The sequence below is a fragment of the Myxine glutinosa genome, chromosome 1 (assembly GCF_964187855.1).
Source record: "Myxine glutinosa chromosome 1, kmMyxGlut1.1, whole genome shotgun sequence".
Lineage (NCBI taxonomy): Eukaryota > Metazoa > Chordata > Myxini > Myxiniformes > Myxinidae > Myxine > Myxine glutinosa.
In genome coordinates, this window is record NC_136261.1 from 447,696,978 (window position 1) to 447,717,549 (window position 20,572).

The 20,572-nt window shown below is 50.3% G+C and overlaps 1 protein-coding gene across 2 annotated transcripts in view; it reads left to right on the forward strand.

The window, feature by feature from the left end:
- The window catches only part of LOC137418737 (inosine-5'-monophosphate dehydrogenase 1), a 104,379-nt gene that overhangs the window by 22,917 nt on the left and 60,890 nt on the right, over nt 1-20,572 (forward strand). For both annotated transcript variants that reach the window (XR_013621971.1, XM_068104851.2), the window contains exon 2: nt 1,311-1,409. Coding sequence is in view for 1 of the 2 variants with exons in the window: in XM_068104851.2 (XP_067960952.1) it covers nt 1,311-1,409 (99 nt within the window). In the remaining variant the exon portion in view is untranslated. The remainder of the gene's footprint in view (nt 1-1,310; nt 1,410-20,572) is intronic.

Below are 20,572 nucleotides of genomic sequence, written 5' to 3' on the forward strand. Positions count from 1 at the left end.
GTGGAGAGTGATGGTATTTGTTTGAGGTAGACGTGATGTTGGTGGTGCTCGTAGTCGTAGTAGTTTTGTTTGTGCAGAGTGATGGTATTTGTTTGAGGTAGAGGTGATCTTGGTGGTGCTCGTGCTCGTAGTCGTAGTAGTTTTGCTTGTGCAGAGTGATGGTATTTGTTTGAGGTTGCCGTGATCTTGGTGGTGCTCGTAGTCGTAGTAGTTTTGTTTGTGCAGAGTGATGGTATTTGTTTGAGGTAGAGGTGATCTTGGTGGTGCTCATAGTCGTAATAGTTTTGCTTGTGTAGAGTGATGGTATTTGTTTGTGTTGTGTGGTGGTATTTGTTTGAGGTAGAGGTGATCTTGGTGGTGCTCATAGTCGTAGTAGTTTTCTTTGTGTTGTGTGATGGTATTTGTTTGAGGTGGAGGTGATGTTGGTGGTGCTTGTAGTCGTAGTAGTTTTGCTTGTGTAGAGTGATGGTATTTGTTTGAGGTAGCGGTGATGTTGGTGATGCTCGTAGTCGTAGTAGTTTTGTTTGTACAGATTGATGGTATTTGTTTGAGATAGAGGTGATCTTGGTGGTGCTCGTAGTCGGAGTAGTTTTGCTTGTGTGAAGTGATGGTATTTGTTTGAGGTGGAGGTGATGTTGGTGATGCTCGTGCCTCGTAGTCATTGTAGTTTTGTTTGTGTTGTGTGATGGTATTTGTTTGAGATAGAGGTGATCTTGGTGGTGCTCGTAGTCGTAGTAGTTTTGCTTGTGTGAAGTGATGGTATTTGTTTGAGGTGGAGGTGATGTTGGTGATGCTCGTGCCTCGTAGTCATTGTAGTTTTGTTTGTGTTGTGTGATGGTATTTGTTTGAGGTAGAGGTGATGTTGGTGATGCTCGTAGTCGTAGTAGTTTTGTTTGTGTTGTGTGATGGTATTTGTTTGAGGTGGAGGTGATGTTGGTGGTGCTCGTAGTCATAGTAGTTTTGCTTGTGTAGAGTGATGGTATTTGTTTGAGGTAGCGGTGATGTTGGTGATGCTCGTAGTCGTAGTAGTTTTGTTTGTACAGATTGATGGTATTTGTTTGAGATAGAGGTGATCTTGGTGGTGCTCGTAGTCGGAGTAGTTTTGCTTGTGTGAAGTGATGGTATTTGTTTGAGGTGGAGGTGATGTTGGTGATGCTCGTAGTCGTAGTAGTTTTGCTTGTGTAGAGTGATGGTATTTGTTTGAGGTGGAGGTGATGTTGGTGAGGATCGTAGTCGTAGTAGTTTTGTTTGTGTAGAGTGACGGTATTTGTTTGAGGTAGAGCTGATGTTGCTCTGCCTTTGTTTTCCAGGAATGCAGATTTTCTCATCAGTGGTGGCACCGGATACGTACCAGACGATGGTCTTACTGTTCAGCAGCTGTTCTCTGGTTCCGATGGTCTAACCTACAAGTATGTGCTTGCACCCCTCGCTCCCTCTCGTTGTTCGCCTTCCCTCCCCTCTCTGTTAGCCTCGCCTCTCTCTCTGTCAGCCTCGCTCCTCCCTCTGTTGGCCTCGCCACCTCCCTCTGTAAGCCTCACCTCCTCCCTCTGTTATCCTTGCCTCCTCTCTCTGTTACCCTCGCTCCTCTCTCTGTTATCCTCGCTCCCTGTCTCTGTTACCCTCGCTCCCTCTCTCTGTTACCCTCGCTCCCTCTCTCTGTTAGCCTCGCTCCCTCTCTCTGTTAGCCTCGCTCCCTCTCTCTGTTAGCCTCGCTCTCTCTCTCTGTTAGCCTCGCTCCCTCTCTCTGTTAGCCTCGCTCCCTCTCTCTGTTAGCCTCGCTCCCTCTCTCTGTTAGCCTCGCTCCCTCTCTCTGTTAACCTCGCTCCCTCTCTCTGTTAGCCTCGCTCCCTCTCTCTGTTAGCCTCGCTCCCTCCCACTGTTAGCCTCGCTCCCTCCCTCTGTCCGCCTCGCTCCCTCTCTCTGTCCGCCTCGCTCCCTCTCTCTGTCCGCCTCGCTCCCTCTCTCTGTTAGCCTCGCCCCTCTCTCTGTTAGCCTCGCTCCCTCTCTCTGTTAGCCTCGCTCCCTCTCTCTGTTAGCCTCGCCCCTCTCTCTGTTAGCCTCGCTCCCTCCCTCTGTTAGCCTCGCTCCCTCTCTCTGTTAGCCTCGCTCCCTCTCTCTGTTAGCCTCGCTCCCTCTCTCTGTTAGCCTCGCCCCCTCTCTGTTAGCCTCGCCCCTCTCTGTTAGCCTCGCTCCCTCTCTCTGTTAGCCTCGCTCCCTCTCTCTGTTAGCCTCACCTCCTCTCTCTGTTAGCCTCACCGCCTCTCCCTGTTAGCCTCACCTCCTCTCTCTTTTAGCCTCACTCCCTCTCTCTGTTAACCTCTCTCCCTCTCTCTGTTAGCCTCGCTGCCTCTCTCTGTTAGCCTCGCTGCCTCTCTCTGTTAACCTCACCTCCTTCCTCTGTTAGGCCCGCTCCTCACTCTGTTTGGCTTGCCCCTCCCTCTGTTAGGCTCGCCCCTCCCTCTGTTCAGCTCGCTCCTCCCTCTGTTAGCCTCGCTCCCTCTCTGTGTTAGCCTCGCTCCCTCTCTGTGTTAGCCTCGCTCCCTCTCTTTTAGCCTCGCTCCCTCTCTGTGTTAGCATCGTTCCATTTATGTGTTACCCTCGCTCCCTCTCTGTGTTAGCCTCGCTCCCTCTCTGTGTTAGCCTCGCTTCCTCTCTGTGTTAGCCTCGCTTCCTCTCTGTTAGCCTCGCCTCCTCTCTCTGTTAGCCTCGCTTCCTCTCTGTGTTAGCCTCGCTTCCTCTCTGTTAGCCTCGCCTCCTCTCTCTGTTAGCCTCGCCTCCTCTCTCTGTTAGCCTCGCCTCCTCTCTCTGTTAGCCTCGTTTCCTCTCTCTGTTCGCCTCGTCTCCTCTCTCTGTTAGCCTCGCTTCCTCTCTCTCTGTTAGCCTCACTTCCTCTCTCTGTTAGCCTCGCCTCCTTTCTCTGTTAGCCTCGCTTCCTCTCTCTGTTAGCCTCGTTTCCTCTCTCTGTTCGCCTCGTCTCCTCTCTCTGTTAGCCTCGTTTCCTCTCTCTGTTCGCCTCGTTTCCTCTCTCTGTTAGCCTCGCTTCCTCTCTCTGTTAGCCTCGCTCCCTCTCTGTTAGCCTCGTCTCCTCTCTCTGTTAGCCTCGTCTCCTCTCTCTGTTAGCCTCGCCTCCTCTCTGTTAGCCTCGCCTCCTCTCTCTGTTAGCCTCGCTTCCTCTCTCTGTTAGCCTCGCTTCCTCTCTGTTAGCCTCGCTTCCTCTCTCTGTTAGCCTCGCGTCCTCTCTCTGTTAGCCTCGTTTCCTCTCTCTGTTCGCCTCGCTTCCTCTCTCTGTTAGCCTCGCTTCCTCTCTCTCTCTGTTAGCCTCGTCTCCTCTCTCTGTTAGCCTCGCCTCCTCTCTCTGTTCGCCTCGTTTCCTCTCTCTGTTCGCCTCGTTCCTCTCTCTGTTAGCCTCGTTCCCTCTCTCTGTTCGCCTCGTCTCCTCTCTCTGTTCGCCTCGTTTCCTCTCTCTGTTCGCCTCGTTCCTCTCTCTGTTAGCCTCGTTCCCTCTCTCTGTTCGCCTCGTCTCCTCTCTGTGTTAGCCTCGCTTCCTCTCTGTTAGCCTCGCCTCCTCTCTCTGTTAGCCTCGCTTCCTCTCTGTGTTAGCCTCGCTTCCTCTCTGTTAGCCTCGCCTCCTCTCTCTGTTAGCCTCGCCTCCTCTCTCTGTTAGCCTCGCCTCCTCTCTCTGTTAGCCTCGCCTCCTCTCTCTGTTAGCCTCGCTTCCTCTCTGTGTTAGCCTCGCTTCCTCTCTGTTAGCCTCGCCTCCTCTCTCTGTTAGCCTCGCCTCCTTTCTCTGTTAGCCTCGCTTCCTCTCTCTGTTAGCCTCGTTTCCTCTCTCTGTTCGCCTCGTCTCCTCTCTCTGTTCGCCTCGTCTCCTCTCTCTGTTAGCCTCGTTTCCTCTCTCTGTTCGCCTCGTTTCCTCTCTCTGTTAGCCTCGCTTCCTCTCTCTGTTAGCCTCGCTCCCTCTCTGTTAGCCTCGTCTCCTCTCTCTGTTAGCCTCGTCTCCTCTCTCTGTTAGCCTCGCCTCCTCTCTGTTAGCCTCGCCTCCTCTCTCTGTTAGCCTCGCCTCCTCTCTCTGTTAGCCTCGCTTCCTCTCTCTGTTAGCCTCGCTTCCTCTCTGTTAGCCTCGTTCCCTCTCTCTGTTCGCCTCGTCTCCTCTCTCTGTTCGCCTCGTTTCCTCTCTCTGTTTGCCTCGCTCCCTATCTATGTTAGCTTCGCTCCCTCTCTCTTTTAGCCTCGCTCCCTCACGTTGGCTGCGGCTCTTCTCACACCCTCACTGAATGACGTGGCGTGAGGAGATCCTTCGTGAAAACGTGTCTAATTTGATCTTGTCAGTCGGAGCATGCGAAGGGGAACGAGGAGACCTGTTCTGCCCGATGGGATTCATTCCAACTGAGTCAGGGTTTGGTTTATACTGATTGGCTCATCGCTCTGAAAAATACACAAACGGTATAATCCGAGAAATGTTTTTAATTAACCGCTAGAAATGTAGATTTTATCACAAGTTGTGGAAATGCTCGGTTCACGACCAAAATCTGGGTCAGGCGGAGTTTCCACTTTGTAAATTCCAAGAGCATTGAGCGTTGTCTGCGCATCACAAAGTGCTTGAACCACAATTTAGATTCTGTTTGTCCTCTTTTGAAAATTTCTGTTTGATTCTGAACTTTCATTTCTACACCTATGTGAGGGGTTTTCGTTTTTTCTCCTCCTATAGGTCATCTTGTCCATCACATTCCTTGCAGCTCGTACATGGTGAATGGTAGACTGGGCCACGATTGGCCTTCGGGCCTTTTGGTGATGATCAAAAGTTTGTGCAGCACGACATCCATCAGTAATGTGCAGCAGGCAATGTGTTTGTTGCTTACTTGTGTTCATATGTTGGTTTATTCACGTGTCGGTTTCTGTTATTATTTGTCTTCATTTCAGTCGTAAACGCGAAAAGCAAATCTTTATCTGCGGAGTTCGGACTTGGGATCAGCTTGCACTTTTCGTTCACTTTGACTTCCTGTCTCTTCCAACCTTTCAATTGTTTCCCCTCTCTGTTTATCCCCTTTTAAATAATTTATATTGTTTTATTTAATTCTCCTCTCCTCTTCCCTGCCCAGTGACCCCTTTTCCCCTTTCCCCTTTTCCCTGTCCATATTGGTTTTTGTTCCCCGCCCCTCCAAAAATGTCAGACGGGGGACATAAAAATGGGCTCCGGCCGATCATCGGCCCATGTACGTGATGTTTCAAAAATAGGGGCGATACCCCCGGGCACTCACCTGGTAGAATAAAGCAGGATACCACAGTGACTAAAGGTATTTTAAACAGTATCACGGTATTTTAAACCAATTCCAAAGGTTTCTCGAAGACAGGGCAGCATGGAGAATCATATGGACATAATCATGAACCTTTAGAGAAACAAACCAAAACTAGAACGGGCACTCGGTAGAGCGCATACCTTCGCCGCAGCTATGGTAAAAATACGATTTTGACCTTTTCGTGACCTTGACCTTGACCTTTGACCCGATTGCTCCCAAAATCTAATCAAATGTGTCCCGTATAATAACCAATCATCCCACCAAATTTCATGCAATTCGGTTGAATACTTTTTGAGTTATGCGAATAACATACACACACACACACACAGACATACAAATAAATACACAGCGATCAAAACATAACCTTCCGCTTTTGCGAAGGTAAAAAGACCTGTTTTGGGGGGGGGGGCAACATCCCACCCCCACCCCCCCCCCCCCCCCCCCCGCCACCCTGTATACCTCATCACACCACAATTTTTCTAATGCCGTGAACAAACATTGTTACGTCACAGGTGATGAAAGTTGTGATCACATTTAATCAATATCGTGTGTGTAGTTTCGGAGAAGAGAGCAAATACCTATTTTAGGGGGGGTCAGAACCCCCCACCACATCCCCTTAAATCCCAATTTATTTTTTTAATGCTGTGAACAAACTTTGGTACATCACGTGTGATGAAGGTTGTGGTCAAGTTTCATCGGAATTGTGTGTGTAGTTTCAGGGGAAAAAGCAAAATCCTATTTTGGAGCGTCAAACTGGATCCACTTTGACCCCCGGTAAACCCACTAAGATAGACACCGATGTTTTTTTTTTTTTGTTTTTTTTGTTAATGCCGGGAACAAACTTGTGTTGCAACATACCAAATATCATTTGTGCCAAAAAAACATTGAACATTCAGCTTTTGTATCGCAGATATCTATTCCTCATGACATTGTCTCCACCTGTCCTTGACATGTCATGACATGACATTGAGCGAGACATGGCTAATGAACATGGAGCAGCAACGAAGGCTGGAAAGGGTGGAAATGCGAATGGTTCGACGGATGTGCGGAGTATCGTTGAGAGAGAGGAAGACAAATGATGAATTGCGAAAGATGATGGGAATAGAGCCTGTGATTGATGCTGCGAAGAGGAACAGGTTGAGATGGTTTGGTCATGTGTTGAGGAAGGATGAAAGTGACTGGTTGAGAAGAGTGATGCGAGTGAATGTAGAAGGAAGTAGAGGACGGGGAAGACCGAGAAAGACTTGGCTAAAGATGGTGGAAGAAGAAATGCGGGCAAGGTGGTTAACAAGGAGAGATGCAGAAAATAGGGCAAGATGGAGAAGATTGCCATGGACACCGCAAGGCTAACCCCCGCTCTAGCAGGGAAAATGGCCTTAAAATGCCTTGTTGTTGTTTTATTGTCTCCACCTGATGAGGTCACAACGGTGTTTGGCTGAATTTTGTTGGCAACCATCTTGGTAGCTTGGCGTGTGTACACGATGTTTCAAAAAAACGTTCAAAATTTAGCTTTCGTGTTGCACACGTCACCCAAACATATTCCTCATGCGACCAAAAAGGTGGGGGACCTCGAGGTGACCTAGAGTATCAGCTGCTTGTTGTTTTAATTTTTTACCTCCGCAGCCGGATGTATGGTGTTTGTTTGTCTGTCCGCACCTTCCTAATGTGTTTCTTGTTATCTTTATGACTTGTATCCACCAAACTTTGTTGAAAACTTGGAATTTCAGCCAAACTTGGCTTAAGTATGGAATGTGACGAAATAATCAGATTTTGGATTCAAAAGGTGAAAGGTTACCTGCCCTTTCCAAATCATTTTGCAGATCACAACTTGTCGGAAGCATCTGATCTCTTTCTTCGACTTTCTCTCTCTCTCTCTCTCTCTCTCTCTCTCTGTCTCTCTGTCTCTCTGTCTCTCTGTCTCTCTGTCTCTCTGTCTCTCTCTCTCTCTCTCTCTCTCTGTCTCTCTCTCTGTCTCTCTCTCTGTGTCTCTCTCTCTGTGTCTCTCTCTGTCTCTCTCTCTGTCTCTCTCTCTGTCTCTCTCTCTGTCTCTCTCTCTGTCTCTCTCTCTGTCTCTCTCTCTGTCTCTCTCTCTGTCTCTCTCTCTGTCTCTCTCTCTCTCTCTTTCTCTTTCTCTTTCTCTTTCTCGTCCGCGGACACAGATCGATACTCGTCTTACCCTGAGGTGCAAGACAAGTCCTTCATTTTCCATTTATTGTAACCCGATGGGGCCGCCATTGACCCAGATACATCCAGTAGCAACATACAACTTGCTCATAGAGGCGTTAGTAACTCAGCACCTGGCGGTGTACGGATGGGTGCCCATCTCGCCACGCGATGCACCTGCTAGAATTCCATGGATGGTGACGTATCGCGGCGGCATGGCCTACATTCTTTGATCCCTCATGGGTGTTGTTGGGGCGATAGAGGTCTCGGCACGGCTCATGGAGGAGAAATTCGAGACGTCATTGGTAATGATGCTGTTTTTTCCATCTGCTCATCTCCTCATGGAGTTATCGTTGGAGACCGAACTTCCCAAGTTACATCGATCACCTTGATGGAGCCGGTGGAGAGGTGTGCCCTTTAGGTTCTACGATGGGCAGGTTTGGGTAAGAAAGAATGACGTTGCATCTCTTGACCTCAGTAAAGTGTCGTTTATTAATGTTTCTTGGCAACAATCATCGCAATAATCATTATGAGATAACAAAACAATGTTCTGACGTCTCTGGCAATCTTTGAGGTTATTTGACCTTTGTTACGCAGGAAAACAGTGATGGCAAGGCTGTACTCACAGATGTGCTATGGTGGTACGTTGTAGCACCGGGCGAGGTGGTGTGGTTATGGTAGCAAGTGGTAGCAGTGGGCAAGGTGGTGGGACTATGGTGGTAAGTTGTAGCAGTGGGCAAGGTGGTGGGACTATGGTGGTAAGTTGTAGCAGTGGGCAAGGTGGTGGGACTATGGTGGTAAGTTGTAGCAGTGGGCAAGGTGGTGGGACTATGGTGGTAAGTTGTAGCAGTGGGCAAGGTGGTGGGACTATGGTAGCAAGTGGTAGCAGCGGGCGAGGTGGTGTGGTTATGGTAGCAAGTGGTAGCAGCGGGCGAGGTGGTGGGGCTATGGCAGTAACTGGTAGTGGTGGGTTAGGTGGTGGGGCTATGCCAGTAAGAGGTAGCGGTGGGTTAGGTGGTGGGGCTATGCCAGTAAGAGGTAGCGGTGGGTTAGGTGGTGGGGCTATGCCAGTAACTGGTAGCGGTGGGTTAGGTGGTGGGGCTATGGCAGTAAGAGGTAGCGGTGGGTTAGGTGGTGGGGCTATGCCAGTAAGAGGTAGCGGTGGGTTAGGTGGTGGGGCTATGCCAGTAAGAGGTAGCGGTGGGTTAGGTGGTGGGGCTATGCCAGTAAGAGGTAGCGGTGGGTTAGGTGGTGGGGCTATGCCAGTAAGAGGTAGCGGTGGGTTAGGTGGTGGGGCTATGCCAGTAACTGGTAGCGGTGGGTTAGGTGGTGGGGCTGTGCCAGTAACTGGTAGCGGTGGGTTAGGTGGTGGGGCTATGGCAGTAACTGGTAGCGATGGGTTAGGTGGTGGGGCTATGCCAGTAACTGGTAGCGGTGGGTTAGGTGGTGGCCTCAATGTGGCCTCCACAGACACCACTCCGAGGCTTATCACGTGATCGATGTTGTTTTGCTTCTCCTTTTCCTTGTTTCGAGGTTCATGGTTGTTAGAAATCTCTCATTGGTTTATGTTCGAAGTTGTTTTTTTGTTGTTTTTTTGCTGTTTTTCGGACCCAGCAGCATCCCCATCGACCCGTCATTAACCATGACCTTCTGGAATCTTCCAATGGATGAGCTCTACAAACCAACTGCTCAACATTGTCCTGTTGTAACAACTTGCTACATCTGATTTGGGGTTGGGGTTGTGGTTGTGGTTGAGGTGGTGCCCTTTTGGTTGTACCCAAATTGGTCAGTACCGATGTAGTTGTTGCTCAGTTGTGCCTCTGTGTGTACTCTTCCTGTTGTATCCTGGATTACATTCCGTATGACTCAGAGCCAAGAGATACTCAGAGATAGGACCATGTGACTGTCATGTCACGCTTCTGGTTAACAAGGTGGATTAAAGGGACAAGTCCAATTTGAGACCAAGGCCTAGCTTGTGTTGTTAACAAGGTGAATTAATGCGGACAAGTCCAATTTGAGACCAAGGCCTAGCTTGTGTTGTTAACAAGGTGAATTAAAGCGGACAAGTCCAATTTGAGACCAAGGCCTAGCTTGTGTTGTTAACAAGGTGAATTAAAGTGGACAAGTCCAATTTGAGACCGAGGCCTAGCTTGTGTTGTTAACAAGGTGAATTAAAGTGGACAAGTCCAATTTGAGACCAAGGCCTAGCTTGTGTTGTTAACAAGGTGAATTAAAGCGGACAAGTCCAATTTGAGACCAAGGCCTAGCTTGTGTTGTTAACAAGGTGAATTAAAGCGGACAAGTCCAATTTGAGACCAAGGCCTAGCTTGTGTTGTTAACAAGGTGGATTAAAGTGGACAAGTCCAATTTGAGACCAAGGCCTAGCTTGTGTTGTTAACAAGGTGGATTAAAGTGGACAAGTCCAATTTGAGACCAAGGCCTAGCTTGTGTTGTTAACAAGGTGAATTAAAGCGGACAGGTCCAATTTGAGACCAAGGCCTAGCTTGTGTTGTTAACAAGGTGGATTAAAGTGGACAAGTCCAATTTGAGACCAAGGCCTAGCTTGTGTTGTTAACAAGGTGGATTAAAGTGGACAAGTCCAATTTGAGACCAAGGCCTAGCTTGTGTTGTTAACAAGGTGAATTAAAGCGGACAAGTCCAATTTGAGACCGAGGCCTAGCTTGTGTTGTTAACAAGGTGGATTAATGTGGACAAGTCCAATTTGAGACCAAGGCCTAGCTTGTGTTGTTAACAAGGTGAATTAAAGCGGACAAGTCCAATTTGAGACCAAGGCCTAGCTTGTGTTGTTAACAAGGTGGATTAAAGTGGACAAGTCCAATTTGAGACCGAGGCCTAGCTTGTGTTGTTAACAAGGTGAATTAAAGCGGACAAGTCCAATTTGAGACCGAGGCCTAGCTTGTGTTGTTAACAAGGTGGATTAATGTGGACAAGTCCAATTTGAGACCAAGGCCTAGCTTGTGTTGTTAACAAGGTGGATTAATGTGGACAAGTCCAATTTGAGACCAAGGCCTAGCTTGTGTTGTTAACAAGGTGGATTAATGTGGACAAGTCCAATTTGAGACCAAGGCCTAGCTTGTGTTGTTAACAAGGTGGATTAAAGCGGACAAGTCCAATTTGAGACCGAGGCCTAGCTTGTGTTGTTAACAAGGTGAATTAAAGCGGACAAGTCCAATTTGAGACCGAGGCCTAGCTTGTGTTGTTAACAAGGTGGATTAATGTGGACAAGTCCAATTTGAGACCAAGGCCTAGCTTGTGTTGTTAACAAGGTGAATTAAAGCGGACAAGTCCAATTTGAGACCAAGGCCTAGCTTGTGTTGTTAACAAGGTGGATTAATGTGGACAAGTCCAATTTGAGACCAAGACCTAGCTTGTGTTGTTAAAAAGATGGATTTAAATTAACTATCTGTGCTTGACCTGCGGCCCTGGCCTAGCCTAAAATAGGGTAATTCCCTCATCCGCTTCCTCATCTTGACCTGAGGCCCTGGCCTAGCCTAAAATAGGGTAATTCCCTCATCCGCTTCCTCATCTTGACCTGCGGCCCTGGCCTAGCCTAAAATAGGGTAATTCCCTCATCCGCTTCCTCATCTTGACCTGCGGCCCTGGCCTAGCCTAAAATAGGGTAATTCCCTCATCCGCTTCCTCATCTTGACCTGAGGCCCTGGCCTAGCCTAAAATAGGGTAATTCCCTCATCCGCTTCCTCATCTTGACCTGAGGCCCTGGCCTAGCCTAAAATAGGGTAATTCCCTCATCCGCTTCCTCATCTTGACCTGCTGCCCTGGCCTAGCCTAAAATAGGGTAATTCCCTCATCCGCTTCCTCATCTTGACCTGCGGCCCTGGCCTAGCCTAAAATAGGGTAATTCCCTCATCCGCTTCCTCATCTTGACCTGCGGCCCTGGCCTAGCCTAAAATAGGGTAATTCCCTCATCCGCTTCCTCATCTTGACCTGCGGCCCTGGCCTAGCCTAAAATAGGGTAATTCCCTCATCCGCTTCCTCATCTTGACCTGCTGCCCTGGCCTAGCCTAAAATAGGGTAATTCCCTCATCCGCTTCCTCATCTTGACCTGCGGCCCTGGCCTAGCCTAAAATAGGGTAATTCCCTCATCCGCTTCCTCATCTTGACCTGAGGCCCTGGCCTAGCCTAAAATAGGGTAATTCCCTCATCCGCTTCCTCATCTTGACCTGCGGCCCTGGCCTAGCCTAAAATAGGGTAATTCCCTCATCCGCTTCCTCATCTTGACCTGCGGCCCTGGCCTAGCCTAAAATAGGGTAATTCCCTCATCCGCTTCCTCATCTTGACCTGAGGCCCTGGCCTAGCCTAAAATAGGGTAATTCCCTCATCCGCTTCCTCATCTTGACCTGAGGCCCTGGCCTAGCCTAAAATAGGGTAATTCCCTCATCCGCTTCCTCATCTTGACCTGCGGCCCTGGCCTAGCCTAAAATAGGGTAATTCCCTCATCCGCTTCCTCATCTTGACCTGAGGCCCTGGCCTAGCCTAAAATAGGGTAATTCCCTCATCCGCTTCCTCATCTTGACCTGCGGCCCTGGCCTAGCCTAAAATAGGGTAATTCCCTCATCCGCTTCCTCACCCTGATGGTGTAAACAACTTATCGGCGGCAAGATGAAGGTGTTTTTATTTGGAACTCCATTCCTTGTTTATTTCCTGCAGTGTGAGGTTGTACAATGGGGGCATTTGTGAAGGTGTACCAGGTATAAATGTTTTTTGTTCCTTATTCGCACTCTCCCCTTTTCGAACTCTTCAGGTCGTCTTAACAACTCGAGTCTCCTGGGCCCTGTTTCTCAATGATTCCATGGATTCCATGGCGACGAGGCCAAAACATTCCCACTGATATAATGGCGAGGCAGGTCCGCACCTGCTCTGGATCTGTGTCACACCTGTTCATAAGGAATCCCGAACCCTTGATCCTCCAAAGGCCTTGGATTATTTAATCCTAATTTGAATAAATCCTGGTTTAGCAAACGTTCCGTGTGATGCTCACCTTCTCATCAAGATGCTCACCTTCTCATCAAGATGCTCACCTCATCAAGATGTTCACCTTCTTAACAAGATGCTCACCTTCTCATCAAGATGCTCACCTTCTCATCAAGATGCTCACCTTCTCATCAAGATGCTCACCTTCTTAACAAGATGCTCACCTTCTCATCAAGATGCTCACCTTCTCAACACGATGCTCACCTTTTCATCAAGATGCTCACCTTTTCATCAAGATGCTCACCTCAACAAGATGCTCGCCTTCTCAACAAGATGCTCACCTTCTCAACAAGATGCTCACCTTCTCAACACGATGCTCACCTTCTCAACTAGATGCTCGCCTTCTCATCAAGATGCTCACCTTCTCATCAATATGCTCACCTTCTCATCAAGATGCTCACCTTATCATCAGGATGCTCACCTTCTCATCAAGATGCACACCTTATCATCAAGATGCTCACCTTATCATCAGGATGCTCACCTTCTCATCAATATGCTCACCTTCTCATCAAGATGCACACCTTATCATCAAGATGCTCACCTTCTCATCAAGATGCTCACCTTCTCATCAAGATGCTCACCTTATCATCAAGATGCTCACCTTCTCAACAAGATGCTCGCCTTCTCATCAAGATGCTCGCCTTCTCAACAAGATGCTCACCTTCTCAACTAGATGCTCGCCTTCTCATCAAGATGCTCACCTTCTCAACAAGATGCTCGCCTTCTCATCAAGATGCTCGCCTTCTCAACATGATGCTCACCTTCTCGACAAGATGCTCACCTTCTGGACAGGATGCTCACCTTCTCAACAAGATGCTCACCTCATCAAGATGCTCGCCTTCTCATCAAGATGCTCACCTCAACAAGATGCTCACCTTCTCAACAAAATGCTCACCTTGTCAACAAGATGCTCGCCTTCTGAACAAGATGCTCGCCTTCTGAACAAGATGCTCGCCTTCTCATTAAGATGCTCGCCTTCTCAACATGATGCTCACCTTCTCAACAGGATGCTCACCTTCTCAACAGGATGCTCACCTCGACAAGATGCTCACCTTCTGGACAGGATGCTCACCTTCTCAACAAGATGCTCACCTTCTCATCAAGATGCTCGCCTTCTCATCAAGATGCTCACCTTCTCATCAAGATGCTCACCTTCTCATGAAGATGCTCACCTTATCATCAAGATGCTCACCTTCTCAACAAGATGCTCACCTTCTCATCAAGATGCTCGCCTTCTCATCAAGATGCTCACCTTCTCATCAAGATGCTCACCTTATCATCAAGATGCTCACCTCAACAAGATGCTCGCCTTCTCAACATGATGCTCACCTTCTCAACAGGATGCTCGCCTCGACAAGATGCTCACCTTCTGGACAGGATGCTCACCTTCTGGACAGGATGCTCACCTTCTCAACAAGATGCTCACCTTCTCAACAAGATGCTCGCCTTCTCATCAAGATGCTCACCTTCTCAACAAGATGCTCGCCTTCTCAACAAGATGCTCGCCTTCTCAACAAGATGCTCGCCTTCTCAACTAGATGCTCGCCTTCTCAACTAGATGCTCGCCTTCTCAACAAGATGCTCGCCTTCTCATCAAGATGCTCGCCTTCTCAACAAGATGCTCGCCTTCTCAACAAGATGCTCGCCTTCTCAACAAGATGCTCGCCTTTTCAACAAGATGCTCGCCTTCTCAACAAGATGCTCACCTCAACAAGATGCTCGCCTTCTCAACGAGATGCTCGCCTTCTCAACAAGATGCTCGCCTTCTCATTAAGATGCTCACCTTCTCAACAAGATGCTCACCTTCTCAAGAAGATGCTCACCTTCTCAACAAGATGCTCACCTTCTCAAGAAGATGCTCACCTTCTCAACATGATGCTCACCTTCTCAACATGATGCTCACCTTCTCAACATGATGCTCACCTTCTCAACAGGATGCTCACCTTCTCGACAAGATGCTCACCTTTTGGACAGGATGCTCACCTTCTCAACAAGATGCTCACCTTCTCATCAAGATGCTCGCCTTCTCATCAAGATGCTCACCTTCTCAACAAGATGCTCACCTTCTCAACAAGATGCTCACCTTCTCAACAAGATGCTCACCTTCTCAACAAAATGCTCACCTTGTCAACAAGATGCTCACCTTCTCAACAAAATGCTCACCTTGTCAACAAGATGCTCACCTTCTCAACAAAATGCTCACCTTCTCGACAAGATGCTCACCTTCTCAACAAGATGCTCGCCTTCTCAACTAGATGCTCGCCTTCTCATCAAGATGCTCACCTTCTCAACAAGATGCTCACCTTCTCAACAAGATGCTCACCTTCTCAACAAAATGCTCACCTTCTCGACAAGATGCTCACCTTCTCAACAAGATGCTCGCCTTCTCAACTAGATGCTCGCCTTCTCATCAAGATGCTCACCTTCTCAACAAGATGCTCACCTTCTCAACAAGATGCTCACCTTCTCAACAAGATGCTCACCTTCTCGACAAGATGCTCACCTTCTGGACAGGATGCTCACCTCAACAAGATGCTCACCTTCTCATCAAGATGCTCGCCTTCTCTTCAAGATGCTCACCTTCTCAACAAGATGCTCACCTTCTCAACAAGATGCTCGCCTTCTCATTAAGATGCTCGCCTTCTCATTAAGATGCTCACCTTCTCGACAGGATGCTCACCTTCTCGACAAGATGCTCACCTTCTGGACAGGATGCTCACCTTCTCAACAAGATGCTCGCCTTCTCATCAAGATGCTTGCCTTCTCATCAAGATGCTCACCTTCTCAACAAGATGCTCACCTTGTCAACAAGATGCTCGCCTTCTCAACAAGATGCTCGCCTTCTCAACAAGATGCTCGCCTTCTCGACAAGATGCTCGCCTTCTCGACAAGATGCTCGCCTTCTCGACAAGATGCTCGCCTTCTCGACAGGATGCTCACCTTCTCGACAGGATGCTCGCCTTCTCAACAAGATGCTCGCCTTCTCAACAAGATGCTCACCTCAACATGATGCTCACCTGGCTGTTTATCGAATGACTTGAGATGAACGAGTCGTGGGTTTGTGGAAGGTTAATACGGGAAGAAAGGATAATGAGTCGGGTTGGGGTGTGGGGGTGATGAGTTGGTGGAGCACCGGACCGATGATGGAGCACCGAACCGAACTGATGGTGGAGCACCGAACGGGACCGAACTGATGGTGGAGCACCGATCCGGACCGAACCGATGGTGGAGCACCGATCCGGACCGAACTGATGATGGAGCACCGAACCAAACCGATGATGGTGCACCGAACCGAACCGATGGTGGAGCACCAAACCGAACCAATGATGGAGAAGCGATGATGGAGCACCGAACGGACCGAAGCGATGGTGGAGCACCGAACGGACCAAACCGATGGTGGAGCACCGAACGGACCAAACTGATGGTGGAGCACCAAACTGCACCGAACTGATGGTGGAGCACCAAACTGCACCGAACCGATGGTGGAGCACCGATCCAGACTGAACCGATGGTGGAGCACCGATCCGATGGTGGAGCACCGATCCGGACCGAACCGATGGTGGAGCACCGATCCGGACCGAACCGATGGTGGAGCATCGATCCAGACTGATCCGATGGTGGAGCACTGATCCGGACCGAACCGATGGTGGAGCACCGATCCGGACCGAACCGATGGAGCACCGATCCTTGACTGAACCGATGGTGGAGCACCGATCCTTCACTGAACCGATGGTGGAGCACCGATCCGGACCGAACCGATGGTGGAGCACCGATCCGGACCGAGCCGATGGTGGAGCACCGATCCGGACCGAACCGATGGAGCACCGATCCTTGACTGAACCGATGGTGGAGCACCGATCCTTGACTGAACCGATGGTGGAGCACCGATCCGGACCGAACCAATGGTGGAGCACCGATCCGGACCGAGCCGATGGTGGAGCACCGATCCGGACCGAACCGATGGTGGAGCACCGATCCGGACCGAACCGATGGTGGAGCACCGATCCGGACCGAACCGATGGTGGAGCACCGATCCGGGCCGAACCGATGGTGGAGCACCGATCCGGGCCGAACCGATGGTGGAGCACCGATCCGGGCCGAACCGATGGTGGAGCACCGATCCGGGCCGAACCGATGGTGGAGCACCGATCCGGGCCGAACCGATGGTGGAGCACCGATCCGGACCGAACCGATGGTGGAGCACCGATCCAGACCCGATGGTGGAGCGCCGATCCGGACCGAACCGATGGTGGAGCACCGATCCGGACCGAACCGATGGTGGAGCACCGATCCGGACCGAACCGATGGTGGAGCACCGATCCGGACCGAACCGATGGTGGAGCACCGATCCGGACCGAACCGATGGTGGAGCACCGATCCGGACCGAACCGATGGTGGAGCACCGATCCGGACCGAACCGATGGTGGAGCACCGATCCGGACCGAACCGATGGTGGAGCACCGATCCGGACCGAACCGATGGTGGAGCACCGATCCGGACCGAACCGATGGTGGAGCACCGATCCGGACCGAACCGATGGTGGAGCACCGATCCGGACCGAACCGATGGTGTAGCACCGGACCGAACCGATGGTGCACCGGACTGGACCGGACTGAACCGATGTGGAGCACCAAACCGATGGTGGAGAACCGAACCGAACTGATGGTGGAGCACCGTACCGAACCGATGTTGAGCACCGAACCGATGGTGGAGAACCGAACCGAACCCAACCGTACCAAACTGATGTGGAGCACTGAACCGATGGTGGAGAACCGAACCGAACCGAACTGATGGTGGAGCACCGAACCAATGGTGGAGAACCGAACCGGACCGATGGTGGAGCACCGAAACGAACCGAACCGAACCGTACCGAACCGATGGTGGAGCACCTAACCGCTGGTGGAGCAATGGGGCTGTGTCCTATGGAGAGCAAGACCAGAAGAGAGTTGATTATGAAACCCCCATCTGTTTGTCATTTTCTCCCATTTGACGTTTCTCTCAATCCGCCTTTCCGATTATGAGACATTAAAGAAGGAAAACACTATAAATAGATTTACAAGGTCCACCGTTGCTGTTGGGTTGTGTGGGCTTATTTGTTGTTGTTGTTGTTGTTGTTGTTGCTTTGCCTTAGTCAGTTACTGCTCAAACAGGCCCTGGTGCAGAGCTTGTGGATCAATCCCCCAGGAGTTCCCCAGAGATCCCTGGCATCTACGATGTTGTTTGCTTGTGGTTGTTACTAGACCACACGATTGTGTAGCGGGTTCTCGTGTTTGCTAGAGATAGTGAGTGCAAACCTCTGATGACACATAGTGAAGGCCGGGAAAGCACATTTCCCTTTTTCCCCTCATTCGAGCTCTTTATTTCCTTTTATTTTGTACAGTTTGGTCCATATGTCTCATTACTCCCTTCAGGTGAACATGTGTTAACTAACCTCTTAGAATGTTAATTATGCTTGTTTTCTTACCCTGCACACGTCAAGCGAAACGCGGGGTGAAAAAATTGGTTCCCCTGGGTGTGTGGGAGAGAGGTGGGGTGGGGGGGAGGGGGGGAGGGTTCTTTCCTACCACTCGCTCACTGATATCAGTGTTTCATGATTTCTAGGTGGCCTAGAAAGCTGAAAATGTAGTTTCTGATGTATGTTGAAGCCAATATCCCAAGAAGAATCGCAAAACTAACAAAATGTCCGAAAACATAAAATATCCTCAAATAAAGGTCGGCCGGTGCAGCCTCGCTCTGCTCACGATGGGTCATGTGACCCAAGCCAATGGAGTTTGCAATGAACTGTGGAAACTTTTGGGGTCCCAGGGGTGTCCTTAGGTGGCTAGCTACGCCAAACTTTCTGTGGAAGCTTTTGGGGACCCAGGGGGTGTCCTTAGGTGGCTAGCTACGCCAAACTTTCTGTGGAAACTTTTGGGGACCCAGGGGGTGTCGTTAGGTGGCTAGCTACGCCAAACTTTCTGTGGAAAGTTTTGGGGTCCTGGGGGTTGTCCTTAGATGGCTAGCTACGCCAACCTTTTATGGAAACTTTTGGGGTCCCAGGGGGTGTCCTTAGTTGGCTAGCTACGCCAAACTTTCTGTGAAAGCTTTTGGGGTCCCAAGGGGTGTCCTTAGGTGGCTAGCCCCGCCAAACTTTCTGTGGAAACTTTTGGGGTCCCAAGGGGTGTCCTTCGGTGGCTAGCCCCGCCAAACTTTCTGTGGAAACTTTTGGGGTCCCAAGGGGTGTCCTTAGGTGGCTAGCTACTCCAAACTTTCTCTGGCAACTTTTGTGTCCCAGGGGGTGTCCTTAGGTTTCTAGCTACGCCAAACTTTCTGTGGAAGCTTTTGGGGACCCAGGGAGTGTCCTTAGGTGGCTAGCTACTCCAAACTTTCTCTGGCAACTTTTGTGTCCCAGGGGGTGGCCTTAGGTGGCTAGCCCCGCCAAACTTTCTGTGGAAACTTTTGGGGTCCCAGGGGGTGTCCTTAGTTGGCTAGCTACGCCAAACTTTCTGTGAAAGCTTTTGGGATCCCAAGGGGTGTCCTTAGGTGGCTGGCCCCGCCAAACTTTCTGTGGAAACTTTTGGGGTCCCAAGGGGTGTCCTTCGGTGGCTAGCCCCGCCAAACTTTCTGTGGAAACTTTTGGGGTCCCGGGGGTTGTCCTTAGGTGGCTAGCTACGCCAAACTTTCTGTGAAAGCTTTTGGGGTCCCAGGGGGTGTCCTTAGGTGGCTAGCTACTCCAAACCTTCTCTGGCAACTTTTGTGTCCCAGGGGGTGTCCTTAGGTGGCTAGCCCCGCCAAACTTTCTGTGGAAACGTTTGGGGTCCCAGGGGGTGTCCTTAGGTGGCTAGCTACACCAAACCTTCTGTGGAAACTTTTGGGGTCCCAGGGGGTGTCCTTAGGTGGCTAGCTACGCCAAACTTTCTGTGGAAACTTTTGGGGTCCCAGGCGTTGTCCTTAGGTGGCGAGCTACGCCAAACTTTCTGTGAAAGCTTTTGGGGTCCCAGGGGGTGTCCTTAGGTGGCTAGCCCTGCCAAACTTTCTGTGGAAACGTTTGGGGTCCCAAGGGGTGTCCTTAGGTGGCTAGCTACGCCAACCTTTCTGTGGAAACTTTTTGGGTCCCAGGGGGTGTCCTTAGCTACGCCAAACTTTCTGTGGAAACTTTTGGGGTCCCAGGGGGTGTCCTTAGGTGGCTAGCTACGCCAACCTTTCTGTGGAAACTTTTGGGGTCCCAGGGGGTGTCCTTAGGTGGCTAGCCCCGTCAAACTTTCTGTGGCAACTTTTGGGGGCTCAGGGGGTGTCCTTAGGTGGCTAGATCCGCCAAACTTTCTGTGGAAACTTTTTGGGGCCCAGGGGGTGTCCTTAGGTGGCTAGCATGCCAAACTTTCTGTGGAAACTTTTGGGGTCCCAGGGGGTGTCCTTAGGTGGCCAGCTACGCCATGCTTTCTGTGGAAACTTTTGGGGTCCCAGGGGGTGTCCTTAGGTGGCTAGCTACGCCATACTTTCTGTGGAAGCTTCTGGAGTCCACCAAACGGCAGATTACGGGAAAGATTATAACGGCAAAGTTTTCCAGGTATGCACATGAGTAAATGGCGTGCAATGGCTGTGTGAATGATGCTGATTGGTTGAGTGGGTGAGGCCCAACACCGCTGGTTGAGTGGGTGAGGCCCAACACCGCTGTTTGAGTGGGTGAGGCCGAACACCGCTGGTTGAGTGGGTGAGGCCCAACACCGCTGGTTCAGTGGGTGAGGCCCAACACCACTGGTTGAGTGGGTGAGGCCCAACACCGCTGGTTCAGTGGGTGAGGCCCAACACCACTGGTTGAGTGGGTGAGGCCCAACACCGCTGCTGGTTGAGTGGGTGAGCCCCAACACCGCTGGTTGAGTGGGTGAGCCCCAACACCACTGGTTGAGTGGGTGAACCCAAACACCGCTGGTTGAGTTGGTGAACCCCAACATCGCTGGTTGAGTGGGTGAACCCCAACACCGCTGGTTGAGTGGGTGAGCCCCAACACCGCTGGTTGAGTGTGTGAGCCCTCATTGTGTACACAAGGCAGTGGGGAGTTTATTTCACACTCTTCTCCTCAATGTCATCACTTTATATAATTGGTGTGTAAGACCTGAGTA